The 26,658-nt window shown below is 33.6% G+C and overlaps 1 protein-coding gene across 4 annotated transcripts in view; it reads left to right on the top strand.

Annotated features, from left to right (window-relative positions):
* LOC142330866 (uncharacterized) overlaps positions 1-26,658 on the top strand; it is a 177,390-nt gene that overhangs the window by 102,612 nt on the left and 48,120 nt on the right. For 3 of the 4 annotated variants that reach the window (XM_075376334.1, XM_075376347.1, XM_075376342.1), the window contains exons 2-4: positions 1,878-2,135; positions 24,561-24,715; positions 26,101-26,236. In XM_075376334.1, the coding sequence (XP_075232449.1) occupies positions 2,039-2,135; positions 24,561-24,715; positions 26,101-26,236 (388 nt within the window). In that variant the 5' untranslated portion in view covers positions 1,878-2,038. Of the gene's footprint in view, positions 1-1,877; positions 2,136-24,560; positions 24,716-26,100; positions 26,237-26,658 lie in introns of those variants that run through there. The other variant, XM_075376353.1, reaches the window with a different exon arrangement.

A 26,658-nucleotide genomic window follows, 5' to 3' on the forward strand; every position in this document is an offset into this window, starting at 1 on the left:
CAAACGAGGGCCTGGACCCCACATATCTGTTGTTTATCGTGTCCTAGGCTTCTCACTGCATGGAAAAATGGCACACGCCACATGCCATTTGCTATTCCTATGATTTGGGGGGAACCCAAAGATCACTCTTCTGATTATTATTTCTGCTTAACAAACATTAAAGGGATTACGTCAAAATCAAAACATACAGTGGTGTACCCTAACCTGACTTGCAGTTTGTAACGAGACCAGTTCCACACTACGAAGAATTACCCATACCAAAGACTCCAGAACATATGACATTAGATGAAGAGAGCTCAGAGTCTGATGGAAGTAAGGAAGGAAAAGAAAGAGATTCTGGTGATACAACGTTTGAACAAAGTAGTTCATCTGAGCTTCACTTTCTAACTCAAGAAAATCTTAACGATCTCATACGAGATTTAAAGTCATCCAAAAAAACAGTCTGAAATCCTTGCTTCCCGGCTAAAAGGATGGAATCTTTTTCAAAAGAATATAAAGATATTTACTTATCGTAATTGTTATTCTGAATTTAAAGACTATTTTTCTCAAGAAAATGGCTTCATGCTTTGTAATGACATTTCTTTCTTATGAAGACACTTTGTAATGAACATAACCCAACAGAATGGTGCTTGTTCATTGATTCCTCTAAACTTAGTTTAAATGCTGTGCTTCTGCATAATGGCAATAAATTCCCATCATTACCTGTAGCTCAATCTGCTAGTATGAAAGAAACATATGAAAACTTTAAATATAAGTTGGAAAAGCTTCAAATCACCAATATGTTGTGATTTGAAGGTAATTAATTGCACTTATTCTTGGTCTGCAGCTTGATTACACAAAGTACTGTTGTTTTTTTGTGTGAATGGGATGGTGGAACAGAAAAAAAACAATTTCATTAGAAAAAAATGGTTGGCCTAAACGCCAACCACTCATTCCTGAACAGAAAAATATGAAACATGACCCATTGTGTAATCCTAAAAAAATGTGTATCACCTCCGTTACATATCAAAACTAGAATTAATGAAGAATTTCGTCAAGGCCATGGACAATACTCCTGGTTTCATGTACTAAAAACAGAAGTTTCCTAAAATTAGTGATGCAAAAATTAAAGAAGTAGTATTTGTGGGTCCACAAATACTATCACTAATGTATGACGAAAAGTTTGGGGAACTATTGAATCCGCTGGAGAAAGCAGCTTGGCAAGGATTCAAAAATGTTACTCACAGTTTTTTGGGAAATTGGAAGGCGGAAAATTATCGTGATATTGTCAACGATCTTATAACATCTTATAAAAAATTGGGTTGAAATATGTCCTTAAAAGTACAGTTCCTGCACTCGCACCTAGATTTCTTCCCGGAAAGTCTTGGCGCAGTGAGCGATGAGCATGGGGAACACTTTCCTGAGGAGATTTCAGCTGTGCAAAAGAGGTATCAAGGCAAATGGAATCCTAATATGCCGGCCGATTATTGTTGGACCATCAAGAGGGATGCTCCACAAGGCGAAATATAGCAGAAAATCGTCTTTCTTACTTTCTAGGCGAGTCAAATGCTTTAATATTGTGTAGTTAAGAATGCAGAAAGTATTAAAATGTTTGAAATTATAAATACCTGTCTCTCGGAAACCTTGCGTGATTGGGAAAAACCGATATAATATTTGAATTCAAGAGAAAATATACTATCATAATCACATATTTTTCTTTCTGAGAATAAAAAAAAATTACTTTTTTGTTCCCCAGTGTTATCTGTTAGGTTTCTTGTCAACTTTCTAGCTGTTTACACAGTGCGTTATAAAATATATTCAAAATATATCATTTTTTTAAACTGAATTATTCATTGATTTATTACTCTGAAACTGTAAATTTTATTTTTTTTTTTCAGATTAAATCCATTACCCAAGGATGTGCAAGAAAAAACTGATTTGGAAAGCCTTGTAAGGTAATTCTAGGATGCCGACATTATGATTCGTAAATTCCACTGCGAAAGATGAGATGAGATTCCCCTACGTGAATGAGACATGAAGGTTCTAATAAACGGACAACATGCTCTTCCTGAATACTTTCTTCCACAGGATTACGACGGACTTCCGTCAGAAGGAACTGCTACCTCTGAAGCTCTTATTTTTCGTTCATGCTTCAAGTACGTAGCTACTACTCAATATAATTAATTAACAAGTTATTATTATAACATAATGTTTATATAGTTTCATTACTATATGCAATATTATATTTATTGCAGTCCTAACGCAATTTTCACTACGTAGATATACTAATGCAAACGTAAATGTGTAAGCACCTTTGTATTGTTTAATTATTTATAAAATAATACTCGTACCTTAATGAAGTTATTGAAATTATTTTCTAATTAGATGTATGTGTGTGTATGTTTAATAAAAGCGAGAGTTTGGAGCAGGAGCAGTTCTTGTTAACCGAAAGCCACAAATTAAAATTCTTTTCAAGGTATTTAGGAAATATATCCAATACTTGTCTGATTTTATACTTAATGCGTATGCATATTTGGGCTACGTTAATCTGATGGAAAATTTTAGGGCTTTCAAAATGTACAGCTATCTTAAATTCGCTTAAAGTGGTTAGTTGCTAACTTAAACACATTTTCGGACTGGCTTTGCCTTGCTCCAAACTAACAGAGAATTTCATGTAATTTTTATTTTTCAATATTATTGCTTTTTGGTAACAGGAAGTTGATTTGAAAGTCGATGGAAGATCAACTAACTGATTACCTAGGTTAATAAAAGTAAATAGGTCTTTTGAAAATTTACAAAAAAATTAAATTGTAAATATTTAGAAAAATGATACGCATTCAAAAGTCAACAATCTTGGCATAAGATGTGGTCATCGTGTCAATCATCAGTAAACAATAAAAGCGTTGCCCTACTGTAGTTTTTAAATGTTACCCTCTTTTTGTTGTAATAATAATTATGGAATTTTTTACTTTTTCTTAACGTATGAGAAGAGAATAAAAGTCGATTATGATAGAAACATTAGTATTCAAGTAATTATATTTTTATAAATACTCTATTCTAATGGAAATTATATATAGCATCAAAAAGGCGTCAATACGACGCCTTTGACCTGAATTACGTCCCTCGTAAGTTACACAATAGCCTCACCAAAAATTTCGTAATTCAGTAATATACAAAGGTGTAATATAATTATTTATAAAATTAACATTTTTGATTTTGTGTACAATTATTGACTCATCCTACCAATCATCCAATTTAATATTTAAGTTTAATTAGACGAGGTTAGCGAGCGTTAGGTTATGTTTGCTGATATCTTAAGAAGTTCAGAAACTTGTTTAATTTAATTTTTGTGATTTAATCGCGTTAAAGTTTCATTAAGTCTATCAATGCTGAAATCAGCCGTCACAGATTACAGCGAAGCATATTTAATAACAAGTAATAAATATTAGATACAGAATTATACGAAAAAGAAAATTCTAAACACAAAAGATTTGGAACACAAATTCAAAACATTACCCTACCCGCTACGGCAATAGGTAGTTTTTTATTTTTCATTTTAAATTCTTTATAAGTCAAAAACTATAATAAAACGACACTTTTTTGAATATTTGTAATCAGCGCGGTGAAAACAACATATGCCAAGATTATTGACTTTTGGATGCGCGTCAACTTCCAAAATAATTACCGATTAAATTTTTTTCTTTTACTACCAAAAAAGTTTACTTCCACTGGTGAAAACCTAATCATTTTTCCACTATTAATTTAGCATTAACTGAAGTCAAATTAACAGTACTATAACTGTGATTATTATTAATTCAGGTAATATAAAGCTTTATACTTTATTGGCTGATTTGATTATAACGCAAAAAAAGACTCTTTGGCCAGAAAAGTTTGAACCCTTTTTGTCTGGCAAGTTCGAAAACACCGGTGAGGATTCATCGGCGTCATTTCATTCTACACTGCTATCCAGTCGGAAAGTTATTAAAATATAAGAATTTATTTTGTGAGCATCAGCTATTATCTTCAGAACGCGGAAAACTTAAGGAAAAAAATTAAGAAACATAAGGTAGAATCCTCGGAACAAAAACATACATTAAAAGTGCTTTCTTGCTTGTCCTTAACCCACAAGGAAAATTTTATCTACAGTAGCTCATCATAGATATGAACTTCATAACTGTTCGGTAGAATTCCAGTTGCAACGTTTGAGAAATTTATAACCTTTGATCGGATTAAAATGCCCGTGAACCACAAATAATTTTTTAAATCAAACTCATGGGGTACAATCTCAAAATTAAATTTTTTAATTTCATTAAATATACAAAATTTAGTATAATGATTTGTATAGAGAAACTAAACACTGCGGGCAATTTTATGAATAAGGGAAGTTTATTCGTACTAGAGTGGTAGGCTAGCGTGTAATGTTAGATCATAAGCGTAGTTCAAATCCCTAAATCCGCGTGAAAAATCATAAAAAGAAGTCTGAAAATAAAACCAAATTTAAAAACCATAAGGAAGTTAAAGAAATTTTTACGAAGCAGCTAAAAATATTAATAATTTAATTTTAGCCAATCTATTTTCTGAAAAAGATAACCAAAAAATAATAACTAAAAGAAAATATACGTAAGATATTCTAAAATTCAGTCGGTACTGCTTTTTACTGTCCTCCCACTTCTAATTGTAAGAATGAGCCGTATCCGCACAATTGCCAGTAATTCAAATACGTATTAATTTCTTTAGTTTTGTAGACATGCGCATATTTAGTACGATCTAGTATAAATGATGAATTGTGAATTTTTTACTGACCGTTGTGGGAAGTATATTTATTTTTGAATTCAGTGTAAATATAATTCGAGCATTCTTTTACGTATAAAAATATAAAAAAGACATGTTTATAGTTTATAACGCGCTTCAACTTCTTTCATTTGAAACTTTACCGGTGAATGTGTTTATATTCTTTTCAACAATTTTCCTCGAGGAAATATTAGTGTCTTTCTTATTTGTTTTTAGATATTTACAGTCCTGACTCTAACTGTCCAACTGCCACTTCAGTTGTTAGGCTTATGCGATTACCGGACTAGATATAAAGATCCTGGCTTGGTTCATCGGGTGGTGAGTCCTCCCATCAAATCAAACCGAAAATGCATTGTTTATAGAGATATCAGCTTGAATTCATGAAGATTAAAACTATTATTAGAACCAGAAACGGGGAATAGAAATCATTGATGAGGAAAACTTTAAAGGCCTGCTGGACAGATCGGGCTGCGGCATGTGTGTAAGTCCTCCACACATGCGCTGTGACTTATATTTCATCCGGTTGTAACCGGCCGGTAAAGCTGGTCTATATGAAAGCTGCCTTAGTAAAACAATTCCTATCGAGTTCGACAGATTTCGGTTCCCGAAACAAGCGGCGCTCAGGAGCTATAAGAAAAATTAAGATAACATATAAAGAACGTTAATATTTTATATATAATTTAATAGCATGTGAATGTGCCGTACTAATCATTTTCAGCGAGTTTATTAAGCGAGTATTCTATAAGTGAAATAGACTAAACAGTGAAATCCTATTCAGGAATTGGATTTTTGCACGCTACCGATTTTCATATCACGATCCCATGCATAGCATTTAAACATAGGTGGGGTATTCATCGTTAGAACAAATAATCTCCTAATCTCCCCGCATAGGCAAAAGGAGAAATAAGATATTCAAGTCGTGGTATACACTTGATATTCTATAGATAACGCATAAATAATCGGTTTTGACTGAAAAAATTCTTTTAGCTACCGCTAACCATCCGTACCGTTCCTACACATGCTTTACTGGCAAAAATTGATAACAGTATGATATTTAATTGATAGAATATTTAATCCACTTCTATGAAGACTTTTTTGGATATATATTCAACTGATTCCCTGCAGTTATTATTTTAACATCATAAGGACGATAATCACATACATTTTAAGATGGTTCGGAGTAGTTTAATTTGTGATCGATTAAGATTTTAGGTATTTGATCAAAAACATTTTTTAACCGGAAAAATAATTTCAAACTTTTCTAAAAATGCTCTCTGTAATTATAGAGGAAAGTTTCATTTACATCTTGTAAGAGAAAGCAGTCTTGATCTTTTCCAGATAAAAACAAGTAAAGTTTTTCCTTTTAGCTTCTTCAAAACCATAAGTTTTTTTTTTTTTACTGTTTTTATTTACTACTTTTTATCCTATTAAACAAAAGCTGTTTGTAACTGTTCTTTCCACGCATCTCAGCCAAATGTGTAAATTTCTATTTTATCGAATGAATATAATGACACTCTATTAAAAATTATGGTATTTGTGCTAACAAAAGATTTATTATTGTTTAAAAACAAATTCATGTCTACACGTAACAAAAATAATGAACGGTATCTTAGGCCAAATAGAAATAATATTTGACCTATAAAACAAGCTCTTAAATTATAGAAGGAATATTTTTGGTTTTTATGTTGTTATAAATATCATGTATCAGTGAAACACTGTTGTTATACGCATGCATTTAAATTATTAAATAAATTTAGATTATTATATCTATTTACATTAAATTATTATTTTAATGTAATCTATGTACTAGACATCAGTTGGTAAGGCATGGATCACATCATAGATTTTTGCAAGTTGGTCAGAAGGGAGCAAGAAAATAAATGAAAATTCATTTCTTATACAAGTTATTCTCTTTTTGTTCTCTTATGTTACATAAATTTATATTAGAAGTTTCAAACTTTAATGCTTGTAAATTATTACGTTTCAATAGAAATTTTAATAGTAATTTCTTTCAAGAAAGTACATCAGTACTTTCAGTACATCATTTCTTTCAGTACATCAGTAACCTAAATAGTAAAATACTCCACCGCACATCAAAAAACAATTTACATTTCACTACAACAAACAATTCACTACCTGTTTTCACACCTATTAATGCACATTCATCCTGGTTCTGTATAAAAATAGTCATCAGAGAATATACGTATGTGTATGACCCGTGCAATACTACAATTCCCTGAATGTCAATAATTGGTGGGATATTGAAATGGTATGTACGTTTAGAGAAATTACTTTTTATTATTCTGATATTGAAATCAAGTATTTCAAATATATAATCAATTATTAAAACTATTTTACCCGTAATTTGTTGATAGATACCACCAAAACTGTTTTATAATTTTCTGGTAGAAATGTTAACCAATCAGTGAATAATTGCACCAGTTATTCTCTGGCCAAATCTCTACTCAGATTAATTAACAAGACCAGGTCTTGGCCGATTAAATAAAGCGTTTTGATTCTTTGATTTGATTGATAACAGAAAATTTTACCATAGACAATTTAATGCTACATTAATCAATAGGTTGAATCATACGCACTATTTTTGATTCTGTTTCCATGCTTTCAGTCACATTACATATCATTGAAGTCACTCAAAAAGTTGCTCCGTAAATCCTTTGTGTAGCTAAAAATAGTACTAAATAGAAATTAATATTTGTTAAAATGTCATGATTTTTGTTTTGTATGTGTACAATTTTGATTTTGAATATGTACATGATAAAATTTTCATTGGTAGAATATCCAAAATCTAAAGTGTGTCCCATTCATGAATCAAAACTGAACACATCATCAGTGATCATCCTTGGCATCTAAACTATAAAACCCTTCTGTTGTTCCCAGTGTATATGGATTTCAGTAACATCAAATTCTCCTGGATAAAATTTTTAACCTTTCCTGTAGTACATATTCACACCTTCTTTATTCAGCATAAGAATAACTGGGTTACTTGATTGCAGTAAAATTATAACATTCATTGTTTAGACCATATGTCAATGCTATCACCGATCTTAAAAAATTGTTTTAAGTCCTTGGATAATGCTAGAACAATTTTAACTGTACTCAAAAAAATCGGATTTTATAATTGTTTGACAAATTTGTAAGCCACACTGTAGCTTCTTAATAATTATTTCATCTTCTATTTGTATTTGTTAAGGTATTTTTCTTGAAATAAGATTTCTCCTCTTTAACTTCCTTAAAGTCCATAATGACACTATTATCTTCTGGCTAGCAGAATGCAATAAATTATTCGCCTATTGAATAATGTTTATTTTTATAACTGTTCATCAAATAATGTAAAATAAAAATTATTAGTATTTGTGTACTCTGTAACTATTCTCATATGCTGTTATATGGTAAAACATTTTCCACAACTTTTTTATGCGATGAATGAACTTTAAATTAGTAAATATATTTACTCCTATGATTTATTGAATTAGATCCAGGTTATTCTTCTTCTTCTTTTGAGTATATACTTACTTCAAAAATCTTTATAGTCTGAACTGGTATCTTCCATTACCCCAGTTTCGTACAATTGCAGATCAACTTTTAAGATTAATACTGAAGAATACTAATGCATGTGTGTGAGTTTCCATTGTGATGTAATCTAAAATGCTTTTTGCTTTTTACTGAAGTGACTTGTTTCTACAGATATTATGTTTTTATATAATTATGAAATTTCAAAAAATTAATAAAAAATGTTAAAAGTCTATAACGTGATTCAAACCTGGGAAATATTGCATCAGTAAAAAAGACCAATATGTATAAATGATAAAATGCGGTTGAAAAATTGTCATTGCAATAACAGAAACAAAGCTTCCAGAGAAAACATTGAGTGGATTATTATATCCCAAAATGTAATTGAAAAAGTTCTCGTTAGTAGTCTGTTAAAACCTTTTGGTTAGCTTCAATTATTACAAATATTTTAAAATTTTGACTTCTTGGACTGCTGAAAATGATTTTTGCTTATAGTAGCATATACTTTTACAAATGGTTGTTGAGAGTTGATGTTGATGTCAATCCAAATTCTTCATCTTACTTAATTGTTACTCTGCAAATTACTAAACAATTAAACCACCCAAAACATTAAGTGTGGTTGGGCTTATACTGCTATTCACATACCTTGCAGTATTATTTCAGTCTCAACTGCAGTTATCCATAATTGAAAAATAAAACACACAAACACACATACAAATTTAGCCAGTGACTCTATCTGGGATCATTATAATGGCAAGCACATTAAGATATGCTACTGAAATGGTGTCTTTCAACTTTTACATTTTTTAATTTAAAAACCCGTTCAGAAAATTAGTCCTTAACAAATTACATACACCTTAAAATTTAGATCATTTGAATGAATTATTTGATACTGTTTTGTACAACAGTTTTTAGAAATGAAAAAGATATTTATACATAATATTATACGAGGCCTATAATGAGATTGATCCAGAAAAACCTTTTATTTAGTTCAATTATATATTAACTCTATCATCTTTGAAATAGTTCCCTTGGGAAGCCACACAACGCTTCAAACGTCTTTCCCCACTCTTCACAGCAGTGTTGGAACTCAGAAACCGAAATATCCTTCAGGTGGTCGGTTATATTTTTTAAAATGTTTTCTACTGTTCCAAAATGATGTCCTTTGTTTTAAAGTCAGGAACAGGAAAAAGTCACAGAGACTCAAGTCAGATGAATAAGGTAATTGAGGAACTATAGGAATGTTTTTCTTTGCCAAAAACTCATTAATTGAGATTGCAGTGTGACAAGTTGCATTGTCATGATGCAACATTTAGTTGTCTTTGATGGCTGGTCTCACATGGGCAACTCTTTTCCACAGTCTTTCAAGAATTTCTCCGTAAACATATTGATTTACAGTCTGTCCTATAGGCAGAAATTCCTTATGGACAATGCCATTACTATCAAAAAACAAATTAGCATGGTTTTGATTTGCTTATTTTTGCTTTTTTTGGATGTGATGAGTTTGAAGTGTGCCACTCCTTGCTCTGGTGTTTTGTTTCTGGTTATCCCAAGATTCATCACCATTCATTATATTTTTTTGAAAATCAGGATCAGTTTCAGTTCATCGTAGAAGATCACGGCACACTTCCACCCTGTTGTTTTTCTGTTCAATATTGAGTTTTTTTGGGACCAGTTTGCACAAACGTTTTTCATGTCCAATTCGTCAAAATTTGATGGACTGTGGTATGGTTCAAATTCAATTGTTCTGTAATCATTCTGACAATTAATCACCAGTCGTACCATATCAAGTCTCTGATTTGCTCAACATTGTTGTCACTTTTTGATGTTAATGGTTTTCCAGAGTGTGGATCGTCTCCAACTGATTCCTGGCCGACTGAAAATGCTTTAAGCCCCCTAAAAACTTGGGCTTGTGACAGAGAGTCATTTCCATACGCCCTTTTCAATTTTGAAAAAGTTGCAGTAGCATTCTCTTCAAGTTTAACATAAAACTTGATTGCACAATGTCGCTCATAATTAGTATCACTCGTTTTTGTAATGCACAACAAAAACTCGTTTCATGAAAAGTTTGTTTACATCTCACATGGCAACAATAGACTAAAAATATTAAATACCTAGTATAAATCAACCGTTCATATAACCATATGTTTACTAATAACTTTACATGGCCACTTTGGTTGCCAAAAAAAGCTAGTCTAATTACTTTATTTGCAGACCTCGTATTATCTATACATACAAAATAACAACCAATTCATAAACAAAACTATTGAAAATAAATTGATGAAAATTTATATTCAGACTTTTCTTATAGTAAGTGCACACTAAGAAAGGACTTTTTGAAATTCCAAGTTTGAAGGGTTAAAATGGATTAACAATTAAATTTACACCTTTTTAATTTCACGGTAACAAATGAAGATATCATCCTAATTTTTGGTGAGTATAATCTTCATATGCATATCTAAAAACCAATTTCTAGATCTTTTGAAACAACCTTGAAAGGGGTGAAGAAAGATAAAAAAATTTTGAATAATGACTGCAAGTTTTCCCTATTTTCGACTATACTAAATGCGATATTCACTCTTTTTTTTTAGATAAATAGCTAAAAATAATTTTTGGTTGTTTTGAATTTTAATACTTTAAGGGGTGAAATAAACAAATTGGTTTTTTTAAAATTTTTACCAATTTATACTTCTACTATTGAATCAATTTTATGAAATTTGGTAACATTGTAATAGTAATTTATGTTTGTAATTCTGATTATGTATTTCACAAGTGAAGCCATGACAGGAAATCTAAAACCTAATTAGTGGGTCCTGTATTGACCAAACTATAGCTCTGAAGAAATTATAACACATAGATAGTTTTTATAAATTTAACAAGCTTTAATTTCTATTTTCCATTTTTATTCTCACAAGCATGACTTCAATGAACAAAGGGGAGCCCTGACAGGCTAAACCTCTCCTGACCATGATGATGCAAGTTGGCATGGATATTAGTATATACATATATTATGTATAAGTATATACATGAAATATATACATATAAATGTATGGACTTTTTGGGAATTTTGTTATTTGCAAGTAAAGAAAAAATAAATAAAGTATAAAATCATTAAGTTTCAAGCAGTCTAATTATCATTATCAATTATTTTAACATGAAACATGAACATCAATAACTACGGAATTTAGTTCTCACTCAATCTACAGTTAGTAATTTTTTATTTTTTTTATTTTTTTATTCTGCTTAGTTGAAAAATATATATATATTTTTTTAAATATAGTATTCATTACTTCATAGTACTCATAGTATTCTTTACCTCTTTCTTAAGCACTCTTTTTATCAGCATTATGAGTTAAATTAAAATTGCTCTGTAATACCTGATACGTAGTACTTAATAATGAGTAAATGCATGCAAACAATAACATGTGTTCTCTGAACAAACATTACTACTCTACATTCTCTTCACATTTGATGATGTTGAATAGGTTAAATACAAAAGAGAAAACATTATTTTTCAACAATCTTTAATCAGTTTGAAAAATAATTTCAATTTTGAAACAGATGATACTGTTAAGGAAAACATTATGGTTGAAATTACAAATTTATATGATGGATGAAAATTTCCAATTACAATGATAAAATTTAAAGAAAAATATCTCATGGCAAAAATGACAAATATTGAAGGAGCTACATACTTCAGAAAAAAATATGCTTATAAGTGTAAAAATATTTATTTTGTTTTACAAATGAGATACAGTAACTGCAGCTAATCAAACATTTTTCTAAACTTAGTATGAAATACCATAATTATTTATGTAATATGATTTTTGTGTTTCTTTTGTTTTAACTACCTTTCCAAAAAAAATTCTTAAGTTTTCTTTTCATGTGAATAGTTTATAAAAAATTGGAGAAGTAGCTGTAAGCGTCGATTCCCATGGCACGCTCAACACCTCAATGGGTGTTGTGGTCTGCCAGGATCTTTTAAACTGTTCGGAGCAAGAAATTGTTGAAGAATTAGCATCACAAGGAGTAATAGAGTGTCGCCGATTGAACATGAGAAGGAATGGCGAGGTCCTACCCTCAGCCTCTCATGTTCTCACATTTTACTAGCCTACTTTGCCGGAGAAGGTAAGAGCGGGAATATATCGATTGGATGTGCGGGCATTTGTCCCGGAGCCAATGAGATTCTTCAAGTGCCAGCGCTTTTTCACACCGCTGTTAGATGTGAAAGACCGCAAATTTGCGTGTGCAGCGATGAGGTGCATGAAGGAGAACTGTGTAAGGAGCCTCCTACATGTATCAATTGCAAAGGACAGCATTCATGTAGATCCAGGAATTATCTTGTCTACAAAGACGAGGTAGATGTGCAGGAAGTTAAAACGCTGCAGAAAGTCAGCTACCTCGAAGCTAAAAAGATAGTAAACGCCCGCAAACCTAGAGCAACAACAACCTATGCTCATGCTGCGGCTGCTGTTCCTGTTCCTGCTCCAGTTACTGTCGATGAAAGTCAGTTCATCAGCAAATTTGCGCCCACTTTGGCTTACGTGATTGAAAGAATTATTGAAAATAAAATGAAGCCTTTCATAAAGAACCTGTTAAGCCAAAGATATTAGTACAGCCTCCTGAAGATAAATCTCCGAAAGTTGCTCTTGTTCAGAAGAAAACGGACGCCAAACCAGAATGCCAAGTCCGTCTTAGCGAGATCCTTGATAATAAGAAGAAAGTGATTGCTACGGAATCTGTTATGGAGGCTCCCAAGCCTCCTGCGACTGAGATGGCCTCTAAACCACAGAGGCCACAAAAAACCACACGGGGGGGGGGGGCAAGTGTCCCCACTTCCAGGGGCGGTGACTGGTGCGATTCCTGTGTTAGGTGTCGGTCAGGTTTCCGCCTCTCAATCGGTGCCTGAAACCGGCGCCGATCCATGTCCATCGTCGTCGGCGGCTTCGGTGGTGTCCGATTCGGAGACCGGAAGCTATACGGACGACGACGTTTTCCGCAAACACGAAGCTTTTCGCAGTATGGAGAAAAAAAGATAAAAAGGCTGGCCGAAAGGTAAACCTAGGCCATAATTTAATTTAAAATTAGCGAGTCGATTGTACAATGGAACATTAATGGATGTTTTTCAAACATCCATGAGCTCCAACGCTTGGAACATGATGTAGACCCGATTTGTATATGTCTGCAAGAAACACATTTCTGCTGAAATGAAAATTTTAAATTAAGAGGATATGAATAATTTCGGCGAGATCAACGGCCAAATGTAAAAGTTAGAGGTGGAGTAGTCATATTAACATCGACTAGAGCTACCGCCGAAGCGGTTGATCTAAATACAACCCTACAAGCGGTCGCCATTAGAATGAAGCGTCCGCTTCAGATCACTGTCTGCAGCATATACTTGCCGAATTTTGATTGGAAGGAAGATGACATAGCGCGATTAATTTCTGAGCTACCCCCACCTGTTTTACTGGTGGGTAATTTTAATGCTCATAATTCTCTTTGGGGATCGGATCGAGTAGATCCCCGCGGAAGAGAATTGGAAAGGTTCCTGATGAATTTCAAACTTATTCTTTTAAACGATGGGTCAGGAACCTTTTTCAATGCCAGATATGGATCGACATCCTTTATAGATCTTGCACTTATTAGAGGATCAATAGCACCGAGGTACACCTTCCATGTTTTAGACGATTTGCATGGAAGCGATCATTTCCCGGTGCAAATTGTAACTGATGTCACAAGAAAAATATACCCCATCTCTAAAAGATGGTTGTTTGATAAGGCAGATTGGACGAGCTTCACAGCTAAGACGATACTCCCCGAAACAACTGGAGTTATCGGAGACGATGTCGACGCTATAACAAATGCGATACTTGACTCGGCATCGAGATATATTCCCAAAATATCTAGGAAACTTACTAAGCGACCCGTTCCCTGGTGGAACGAAGAAATAAGTGAAGCTATAAAAAGAAAGTAAAGAGCGTATAAGGCCTTTAAGAAACGTCCTGCTATAGATAATCTTATTGCCTTTAAAAATACAGGGCGTATGCTAAACGACTCATGATAGATTCAAAGAAACGATCCTGGCAACAATACGTGTCATCCTTTGACAGAACTACTACTGCATCAGACGTTTGGAGGAAAGTGAAGGCGATTTGTGGGCGTAAAAACTTTGCTTCCATAACTACCCTTCAAGATGAAGATGAAATTAAGGACACTCCAAACGAAATCGCAGAGTTATTATCCAATCACTTCGAGAAGGCCAGTAAAACGGCTAACTACGATGAAGATTTTCGGACGAAAAAAGCAGAACTTGAAGGTCTACTAAATTTCAGAACTGAGTATAATTACTCATACAATGGACCATTTAAAATGGAAGAATTCGTGAAAGCGTTGGAGAAAGCAGGCAACACAACTGCTGGTCCGGATGAAATCCATTATAATATGATCAGGCAACTGAATACCACTGCAAAACGCAGATTGATAGAACTATATAATCAAATATGGCGGGATGGAATGTACCCGCAACAGTGAAAAAAGCACATGTTGTTCCAGTACCGAAGAAAAAGAAAAATTTAATTTTACCTTCCTATCTCTTTGACGTGCGCTATGGGAAAAATACTTGAAAAAATGATTAATAATAGACTCGTTTGACTTTTAGAAAAAGAAAACCTGATATCACCATATTAAGCAGGTTTTCGGCAATACCATTCTACCACCGATCAAATGATCAACTTAAAGAATATTATATACAACAGCTTTATCACAAGGAAACATTGTGTCGGAGTCTTCTTTGATCTTCAGAAGGCTTTCGATATGACCTGGCGACATGGTATAATGCTCCAGATACATGAATCGGGCGTTCGTGGCAATCTGCCAGTTTTACTCAGCAACTTCCAAGTACGCGTCAACAATGAATATTCATCTGAAACAAGCTTGGAAAATGGCATACCACAAGGTTCACCGCTGAGCGGTACCTTGTTTACCATCTCCATTAATAAATTAATATTAGCCATTCCAGTAGAAATCAGCAAAAGCGTCTATGTTGATGATTTGGCAATTGTGTATGCCAGAAACAAGACAGCTATGGTGAAATACAAATTAAACGGGCGATTGACGCTCTAAATGAAGTTGCGAGGAATAATGGATTCCAATTTTCACCAGAAAAAACGTGCTGTTTACACTTCTGTAGAAAGAGAATTTCTCACCAAAGTCCTACGTTGACAGTCGGCAATAATCCAATACAATATAAGGACAATGTAGATTTTTAGGACTGGTATTGGATAAATCCCTTACGTGGGGATTACATATCAGGACGAGTGATAGATGCAAAAAAGCCCTAAACATTATAAAATGTTTATCGAACATCAATTGGGGCTCAGATAAAGAAATATTATTGAGACTATATAAAGCATTGGTACAATCGAAACTAGACTATGGATTCATAACAGCGGAATAAGATATGCGACTGGCGCTTTCCGCACAAGTGCGGCGACTAGTTTAATGTCCGAAGCCGGAATAATGCCACTATATTATAGAAGAGAGATCCTTTTGCTAAGATATGCAGCAAACATATGGGCTTTTCCTGCTCATATAAATAATAAACTTTTTAACAACCATCCTTTGGCTGCATTATATGAACATCGTGCTACCTATTCCAGACCAGCCGGAATTAGGTATCACGAATTAAGAAGAAAACACGAAATTGCTATTTCAGAGACACTAGCAATTTCCACGAGAGAAATATCGCCATGGCTCTTGCCAGCGGTAAATACAAGGTTGGATCTCTCTGAGGGAGAAATAAAAAAGAAGCCAGCAGTTATCATCCAACAGGAATTTTTGGCAACCGTCAGTAGTTACGAAGAACATATTAGAATTTATACTGACGGTTCTAAAACCGAACATGGTGTTGGATGCTCCATATATGTAAATGGAGAAGCCCATTTTTGGAAACTGCCAGATATGACTAGTACCTATACGGCAGAACTTACTGCCATACAGCAGGCTCTTCGGTACACAGAACACTATTGCGAAGAGAGAGTGCTAATATGTTCCGATTCTCTTAGTGCACTTATTGCAATTCAGAACAAGAACATTAAGGATGTCCTAATTTCAAACATCCTGTCCATTTTGTATGTTCTAAATCAACGAGGACAGCGATGTGTATTTGTATGGACTCCAGGGCACGCTGGTATTGCAGGTAATGAAAGCGCAGGTAATGAATTTTGGATGCAATTCTTGTAAGGGTGGCAGATGTTAAAAGCTGTCTAACTAACATAATAAGAAACAAGTGGAATACTGATTGGAGGAGTTTAAATACAAAATTAAACTCGGTCAAAACTTCTCCGTATAAATGGAAAAGCGACGTGAAATTGACTCGCCGAGAACAAGTGGCTGTGACCAGACTTAAAATCGGTCACACGCGAATAACAAATTCATATTTGTTAACCGGCAAAGAGAGACCAATGTGCGGTGTTTGTAATAAAACACTTACAATTAAACATCTATAGAAGAGTGTACCATATATGAGGACCTCAGAAAGAGGTTCCTGCTAAGAAATGATATTGCTGCTGATCTGGATAATGGAAATGAAGAAAAGATAGTTGCTTATTTACACGCCAGTGGACTTCTTAAAAGTCTGTAAAAAGTGGATCATTTAAAGCTGTGTTAAACAAACTCTAAGAAGTAGTCTTACATATAAAAAGGGAGTCTCGAAGCGTGGCACGTATAGTGACGGGAGGTAGTCCTCTTGCCTAGGCCATCCTGGCTCGCCTGCATACAAGAGCAGGGAGTCGGGGTGTGTCCAATGATGGCATGGGGGACCCTCAAGGGTGGACTGAGGGCGCGAGGCTATGAATAAGCGTAATGTATGCCTGTAGCCAAGTAGGTCAACCGGGAAGGGTAGCCTCCCCGCCCAGGGGCTTTTTGGCCGTCCAGAACAGGTGGTCAGATTGCTCTAATGACGCTGGGAGGACCCCGATGGGTTACGTCCTACAGGACTTACTATAGGGAGGAGTCAACTGCCACGGCATCCTGAGGCGACTGGTATACTGCTTTACGGCAGTTATAGTCGTCCCGAGGGTGGTTAAACAAATTAATAAACGAGACAGGTAGAAGGAGATAATGGTATTGTAAAGGCATGTATTTTACATCTATGTTTATTTATGATATATTCTCATATTTTTTTAAGATTGGGACCCTTTACACCCCATATGTGTTATTTTTGTTTATTGTTTTAGATTAATGTTATGTGTACTTTGTGCTTTTTAAATAAAAATGTAATGCCCTTTACACCCTTGTATATGACGATCCTGATGGTGATACTAATCTCTTTTTAAGAATGTGACGAGGCGACCTTAGCAGTCGATGCCCGTAAAAAAAAAAAAAAATAATAGTCTACTTTGAAAAACCAAAAAAATTATTTTGATCATAAATCCAATAAATAAATAAATACCTTTCATGTTAGAAAATATTTATACGTCATATAAATTAATTCATGACATGTGTGCTATTCCATGGATAACAAGTATGTACTGTTACTCTTAGTCTTATATAATGGATAATAATTATATGAAACAATAATACTGCAGCTATGGAAAGAAAACAACAATTTTGAAGGCATTCACTAAAAATTGTAATAGTTTAATATTAAGCATGCATTAAACAATATTCAGAAAATTCAAATTTACGAGAGGTGGATCAAAAAATTAGTTACATCCTTTCCGTGTTCTTGAACTGAGGCGTAAAGGGATATATTAATGTCTTGTGGTGGTAGCATTGGTTGGGTTGTTGTCTTCATGCTTTCCCAGCTGCAATTCTGCACGACATTCAGTACGTGTGTAGTGACGTTGTCAGTGTGGAGTTGTCCTCTAGAAGTTTTGTCCAGCAGTCAGATATTTGTGGGCAAAAACTTACAATTGTGAAATTCATCACCAAATTGTTGAGGTATAGAGTGAGAATGCAATGTTATGCCCCCATTATCACAAAATGGTGCCAAATGTTCAAAAACGTAAGAACAAATATGATTGACGAACTGCGTGCTGGGCATCCTTCAACTGCAAACACGACGTGTAACGCGGAACGCGTGAATGAAGTGATCTTGAGTAACTGGCGCATTAAAATTAGAGAGATTGCAAGTGAACTTAACATCAGTTATGGTAGTGTGTTTGCGATTATTCACGATCAGCTTGACTACTGTAAGATGTGTGCACGATGGGTGCCACATCCGTTGACCGATAACCATAATAATCAACGTTTTGCATCTGCTCTTTCTTTTCTTCAAAAAAAATTTGCCACAGCCAAAACAAGTTAAAACATCCTCACATGTTTGAAAGGTTATGCTGACAGTCTTTCTCGATTCTGAGGGAGTTTTTACAGTGAACTTATGCCCCGAGGAATAACAATCAATGTTGAATCTTACTGTGAGACTTTCAAAAAATTGCATAAAGCCATTAAAGATATAAAACCCGGAAGATTGAGCGGTGGAGTCATTTTTCTTCACGACAATGCTACTCCTCATTCAGCTCATGTGACAAAGGAGTTACTGCAAAATTTCAAGTAGGAAGTGTGGACTCATCCGCCTTACAGCCCTATCCTAGCACCCTGCGACTACCACCTGTTTAGTCCTCTCAAGCGAGAACTGGGAGGGGAGTGTTTCACTAATGATGATGAACTGAAGGAAGCGGTCCTTAAATGGTTGAAGGAAATTGCCACAAGGTAGTAAAAGAGTTTAGAAAAACTTGGTGATTATGTCGAAAAATGATAAAAATATGTAGTTTTTTATTCAATAAAAAAAAAAAAATGTCTTATAAATATGTGTTTCATAGGGGTATAACTTACTTTCTGATCGTCCCTTGTATGTAATTAGTATTATTTAAAAACATATCAACAGAGTTGTAGTCTAAGTATTAAATCTTTTAATTTTAAACAGATTGGTTAGAAGATCTTTTAACGCATTGGAAATTAATTAAAAATGACAAGAAAGTATAAGCAGGTCCTTTTTTGTAGGTTGACTTGCTATCCTATGTAATGTGTAGATTGTTTATTTTTCTGGTTTGATAGAAGTAAATATTGTCATTTTTTAGGGATAAATGACAGTTTTGTTCAGACAGATATTATAAATATATTATTAATACAGATATTATAAATACATTACCAAATATAAATATGGAAATTTTATAATTTTTTAACATGTTTTTCTATATTTTTCTACACGATTCATATTTAAAGCACCAAACAAGGTTCATCCCCTTTTTGAATCCTGAAATCCTATTCTGACTTTCTGAATTAGCTGTATCGTGCAATATTATATTTTTTACACAGAAATTATAGTACAAGATCCAGCCAGCAGTCGATTCCTGCAGGTATCTGTTTTTTAATGAAACTCGATTTAAATGAATGATTAATGATAATTTAATATATTACTACCGAGTTGCCTAGCAAAAATTAACCACAATTACCTTTAATTAAGTATATTGTACTTAATTTATTTTAACAAATTGCAACTATATTTTTTTAAGTGAATAAAATGTCGTTTGAAAGAAAATGGGGTGAAGAATCTAAACAAAAAAATGGTTGCAAGCTCTCATTCAGCTTCAACCTACAGGTTGCCAAGTGTAAACAGATATGTAAACGTCCTTCCGTTCCATGGTGGAATGATGATTGCAAATGTGCTATTAAGAATACACGGCGGGCACTACGCAAATTCAATAATAGACCTACAACTGAACATATAAATTTATACCGAAGGGCTAGAGCGGTATGCCGTCGGGTCTTCTTGAACGCTAAGAGGAATTCATGAACGAAATATGTGAACACCATCTCACGTACTACTCCCACATTTACTGCGTGGAAAAAATCCATGCAATTTTCGGATCGCCAAGGCAATCTATTCTCGGTCTCATCGATGAAGGAGAACTCCTTTCATCATCTTCGGCTGTAGCAAATACTTTAGCAAAATCTTTCCGCTTGGTGTCTCTCACTTCATCATATAGTAACGACTTTCAGAGGTACAAAGCACAGATAGAAATATTGGCGTTAAACATTGGTGATTCGGTTAGTAAATTGAACACTCCATTCCTATTTAAAGAATTGTTTCACGCACTTAAGAACTCACGTGACACTTCCACTGGACCAGACAACGTTCGCCTTTGTATGCTTTCACACCTTCCTAACTCAGCACTACAACATCTTTTGGATATTTACAATGGTTTATTCTCCGAACAAGTCTTTCCGCCCAGTCAGAGGCATTTATTATACCAGTACTAAAGCCTGGTAAAGATAAAACCGATCCTCAAGCTACCGCCCTATTTCTTTAACAAGCGTGTTGTGTAAAATAATGGAGAGAATGGTAAACCGCAGGCTTACATGGTACTTGGAGAAACATGGCTTTCTTTCTTCGGAACAGTGTAGTTTCCGACAAGGACGATCTTCCATTGACCATTTAGTGTCAATGGAAACAGCCATACAAAACGCCTTCCTGAACCGCCAACACCACGTTGCTATCTTCTTCGATATAAAATAGGCGTACGACACAGCCTGGCGACGTGGTATTCTTAACACCTTTAAGAGATGGGGAATCAAGGACAATATGCTTGCTTTAATCCGGGGATTCTTAAATCACCGAACGTTCCGTGTTCGTGTAGGCGATTCACTTTCAGACAGTGTCGTCTCGGAAAATGGAGTATCTCAAGGTAGTGTATTAAATGACACCTTGTTTTCTGTAATCATAAACAGCATTACCAATTGTGTACAGGTTCCTGTCTCATGTTCTCTATTCGTTGACGATTTTGTTATTTACATTGCGAGCCGCTCAACACCCACTGCAGAGCGACTGCTACAGAACACTATATTTCGCCTTGAGGATTGGTCCAGAACTACTGGTTTCACATTTTCATCCGACAAAACGAAATGTGTAGTCTTTTCTCGGCTACGGAACCCTTCTATTCCGCGGGGTTTTCTGAACAGAGAGCTTATTGCTGTCTCTCCTTACGTCAAGTTTATAGGTTTGCTTTTAGATAGCCGTCTTACTTGGGTCAAACATAAAGGAATTGAGGAAAAAATGTTCCAAACTTTTAGATACGATGCGGGTCTTTAGTAACACCAATTGGGGAGCCGATCGGTCATGTATGTTGCGTTTTTACTATTCCCTTGTTCGTTCCCGTTTAGATTATGGTTGTATCCCCTACTCTTCGGCTCTTCAAACCGTGCTTAAAATGCTGGACGGTGTACATCATTCTTTTCTTCGGCTTGCCACAGGTGCGTTTAGATCAAGCCCTATCACAAGCTTACTTGTAGACTATGGCGAGCCATCACTTTGGGATAGACGAGACCAGTTTTTGTTATTTTATTTTGCCCGTCTCAAAGGACAGCCAAATCACCCGGCTTTTGACCCAGTTCTTAGGAATCCTAACTTACGGAAGTATGAGGACCTTCCACGCTGTACTGCGCCTGTGAGTGTCCGTACCCGACGTCTGCTGCAGCATATAAATGTTGACACTCCCTCGTTCTTTCCATCATGTCCGTGCTCATATCCTCCGTGGAGAATAAACCTTGTAAATTTTACATTTGACCTTACAACATACGATAAACAATCAACACCACCTACTGTTTTCCGGCAAATGTTTCAGTATATTCTCACGAAGACGAACCCAGACGCAGTGATATACACTGATGGGTCGAAACAAGACGGTACCGCTGGTTGTCAATGAAAGAACTTATGTGTTTGGCCAACCCGGTATTACGAGTGTGTTCACCGCTGAACTACTCGCTATAAATAGGGCTCTAAATATCGTTAACCCTAAATATAGAAACATTCTTATTTGCAGTGACTCGTGTAGTGCTCTCCAGGCGTTAGAAAACTTTTATTCCAAACATCTTGTCGTCATTAAAATTTACGATGCAATCTCTTCTTCTTCTTCTTTTTTCCTGTTTAGCCTCCGGTAACTACCGTTTTTAGATAATACTTCAGAGGATTAATGAGGATGATATGTATGAGTGTAAATGAAGTGTGGTCTTGTACATTCTCAGTTCGACTAATCCTGAGATGTGTGGTTAATTGAAACCCAACCACCAAAGAACACCGGTATCCACGATCTAGCATTCAAATGCAATCTCTGAGTTAGGTAATCGCAACACAGAAGTAAGTTTTTGCTGGGTCCCTAGCCACGTAGGGATTCTAGGTAACGAAAGAGCAGATTATGCTGCCAAAGCAGCGTGTATTCAACCTCCTTTCACCACCCGAGTTACTACCTTTGATTTTATTAATCGTGTTAAGCAATCACTTAGAGCAAGGTGGCAAAGTGACTGAGCGACTACCGTCGATAATAAACTCCGACTGATTAAAGATTCAGTGTTGCCACAGGGCTCCTCTTGCAGAAAATCTCGTCGTGAGGAAGTGGTCCTCTGCCGGTTACGGATAGGACATACGAAGATGACACAATGTCAGGAGAAGTCCCACTCCTATGCAACTGCCGCATGACTGTGCACCACATTCTCGTGGACTGCATATGTTATGCGGCGTTGCGTCGTAAGTTTAATCTACCAAGAAACATCCGTGTTATCTTGTACAATAATAACGAAATTTTGGACCGGTTGTTTCTGTTTTTGCATAGTACCAGATTACTGCAAAAAATTTAATATTATCATATATATTTTTATGCTAACAGAGTTGTTGATTATTTTTAACCTTTACTTCCAATTTTGATTTATTTGGTTCTATGTCTTTAATTTTATTATCCGAAAAAGAAGGTTTACCTTTGAGTTTTATTTTACCTTCTTGACTCTTGTTTTAATAAATTTTTATTATATGATTAATATTCATTTTACACCTTATAAGTTTTATTACTTTGGAGTTATTTTACCCTTTATTAATAAAATTTCGGGCGATAATAACACCCAGGCGTTTTTCGCCAACAAACAAAAAAAAAAAAAAAGGTATGTTATTGTTAATTATTTATGCTCATTGTGTTTTTCAAAAAAATTATATACTAAATTGAAGTTTAATTTTTTCTGTACACGATAACACATGGATGCCTGTAAAAAAAAATTACCACAAGTAGTGGTTGCCATTATTTGATGTAATTACTTTCAGTATGGATGAGTGTGAACAAGAGAGAAGGAATGTGTGCACTGCTTCATGTTGTAAACCAGAACAATGCAACTATCATGTACAGAAAAAAACTTCAATTTAGTATATAATTTTTTTGAAAAACACGATGACTGTAAATAACATACCTGTTTACACCTGGCAACTTGGAGGTTGCGGCTGACTGAGAGTTGGCAATCATTTTTTTTTTATACGTTCTTTACATATTTTCTTTCAGATGACGTTTAATTCACTTAAAAAAATATAGTTGCAATTCGTTAAAATAAATTAATTACAATATATTTAATTAAAGGTAATTGCGGATAATTTTTGTGGGCAACCCGGCAGTAATGTATTAAATTATCATTAATCATTCATTTAAATCGAGTTTCATTAAAAAAACAGATACCTGCAGAAATCAGCTGCCGGATCTTAGACTGTAAATAAAAAACATAATAAATTGCTTATAATGACAAATTTATAATTTCATTATGAAACTTTACAATGGAACAATACAATTTTATCTTGTTAAAAACGGAATCAATTCGATCATCTAACAAGAATCTGTAATCTAACAAGATGCCAAAAAATTTACATTATGGTGTGTACTTTACATTATAGGCTATTTACAGAAATAGTACTATTTATTATTAATTGGAATACTATCCGTCTATCTCAGATTTATTCATATTTAAAATAAGATAATTACAACCTGCCTAGTAAATGAATTTTTAGAGGGCTAATGAAGTATTCATTAATCCTATTTAATGGATAGTAGTAACTGAACTACTATTACTAGTAATAACAGTAATGGATAGTAGTAAAGGGATAGTAGCATAAAAAGTTGAACCACATCACTTATCTATAAATTTGAGAGACAATTGTAATGAACAAATCTATCTCGCAATATACTAAATGATAAAGAATAATCAATTGATATAAAATGGGTAGATGAAAAAATATATATATTCTGATAAAAAAAATAACCGAACTTATAACAGTTATTTTGGGTACCCACATGCACTAGGTGTAATTTACTGTATGCAAACTGGTATGGTAGTGAAAATTAATTCCTCTGACACTTCTTTTCCAACTCATATTAGTTCAGATTAATTTTTTACTTTATAATTTTTTATTTATTTAAAAAATAGATTTGAAGAATTCTTTTTTGTTTCAGCACTTTATGTTTTGTATCCATACCTGACTATTCACATGAGGGAGTTGGGTTTAAATGTAGAGGAGGCAGCTATAATGAGTGCTGTCACCCCTATTGTGGCCATTATAATGCCTCCTTTGGCAGGTGTTGTTGCTGATCGCATTGGAAATTTCAAGGTTACTATTTGATTATTGTAGTACTTTATATTTTATTAACATTTTTACTTTTTTTAAATCTGACACTAGTCACGATTTTCAGTAAATATTATAAATATTTTGAAGCCATAATTTCTATATTTATCTAGTAAGAAAAAGACCCAAACAAAAAAAGGTTTCTTCTTAGTTTTAGTAATAATTTATACTGTAGCAGCTTTTGTTATTTTGATATGAATTTTAATTGTTAATTTATTTTTTATGATAAAAAATTCATTGCTACAGAGCTTACTGAATTTCAGGGAGATAGTAATTTTCTACTGCTGTCTTTACATGTCAGGTAAAACCATTTTACTCAGCACAGTATCAGTTGTTTGGCTGGATTTTTTTTCATTATAAATAACATTATATTCTATGTACTGATGATATGGAAAGCTAAAGAGCTTGAATAAGAGTTTTATATGTGAGATTTCAGTACTGCCATTTTAAAATAAATTATTAAAAATTATCTTGTAACAAATGCTAACACAATAAAGTAAAAAGAATTTTAGAGATAAATTCTAAAATCAAATATATTTTTAAATATATATTTTAATGATAATTTTCTTTATCTACTCATCCACAAAACAGTCAATAGAAGGTCAGCAACACAGTAGGTAGCTGTACTTAAATTAGAATTACTGTTACTCCCAACATTGTCACATTGTCACCCACCTGCCATTGATACAACATGCCGCACCCTTATGACACTGAACTATTTAATTTTTTATAATGCCTAATTTATTTCTCTCATAAAGATAAATACTACCATCCTGCACGTATGAGTTCTTTAATTTGCTCAGATAATACCTTTCTATTTATAGAAAGAAATTTTAAAAGTTCAGAGGTTTAAAATTAAAAACATAAGTAAATAAATAGTATAATAAATAGCAGATAAATGAAGTAATTGAGAAGCAATTAATTTTGGTATTTCTTAATCATTGACATTTTGTTACTTTTTACAAAATAACTAACGTAAAATTTATTTATCATTACTCATTTACAATTAATTCTAATTTCACTTATTTTGTTGCTGCTTTTTAACGTAATTAATTATTAGTTCATTTTTAACAAATTCAAACTGTCAATCTTCTGCATAAACACTTAACACTTTACATCTGTCAATACATAATTTACCCCTGAATTATCAAGATTAAATGAATAAGTTATGATGAAAATAGAAATTCAAATTTCTACAATGAAAGTAAAAAAAAGCAAACTGCTAAGGATTTAGATGGTAATGTAAAAATTATATTTAAAAAAAATGTTTTATTACATTGAGATTAACATTGCAGATTGTTGCAAAGAATATCTTCATAATATACAATAATGTGATTAATTTAAAATGCAGAGACTTTTTCATGTTTCAGATTTTGCTATCAGTATTTAATGCACTTGGAGGGGCTACATCATTATTATTGTTATTAGTACCTGTAGGACGTGTTTTATTCAGTTATCCAGAACAAGTTCTTCTAAATCTAAATTGTCTCAACAACCAAATACCAGGTAAACATAAAATGAGAAAGAAACACTTCATATTTTGCTAATATTGCATTATAATTGATAGTTATTTATTTATTTTTAATACAGAAATACAAAAATTTTACATTCATGAAATCATAATATTTAACTGCAAGTTAAAGAATGTAGATAATATAACTTTGATTCACATTATTTACATAAATTTATTTCTTATCACAAAATAATATTGCAAGTAGCAGAACACTAGCCTAACAAATAAATAAATGAGTAACATGAAAACATCTTATATACTTCTATAAAAAAAAACTTTTCAGTGTTAAAAACCTTATTATTAAAAGTTTTATTTATATTCTGTAAATAAAAATTGGCTAAATAAAAAATAAATTAAATAAAACTAGATGTTCTATTTATATTATCAAATTACACTGATCTATTAATCAATATTT

This window comes from Lycorma delicatula, chromosome 1, assembly GCF_047948215.1.
Source record: "Lycorma delicatula isolate Av1 chromosome 1, ASM4794821v1, whole genome shotgun sequence".
In the NCBI taxonomy this organism is placed as follows: Eukaryota; Metazoa; Arthropoda; class Insecta; order Hemiptera; family Fulgoridae; genus Lycorma; species Lycorma delicatula.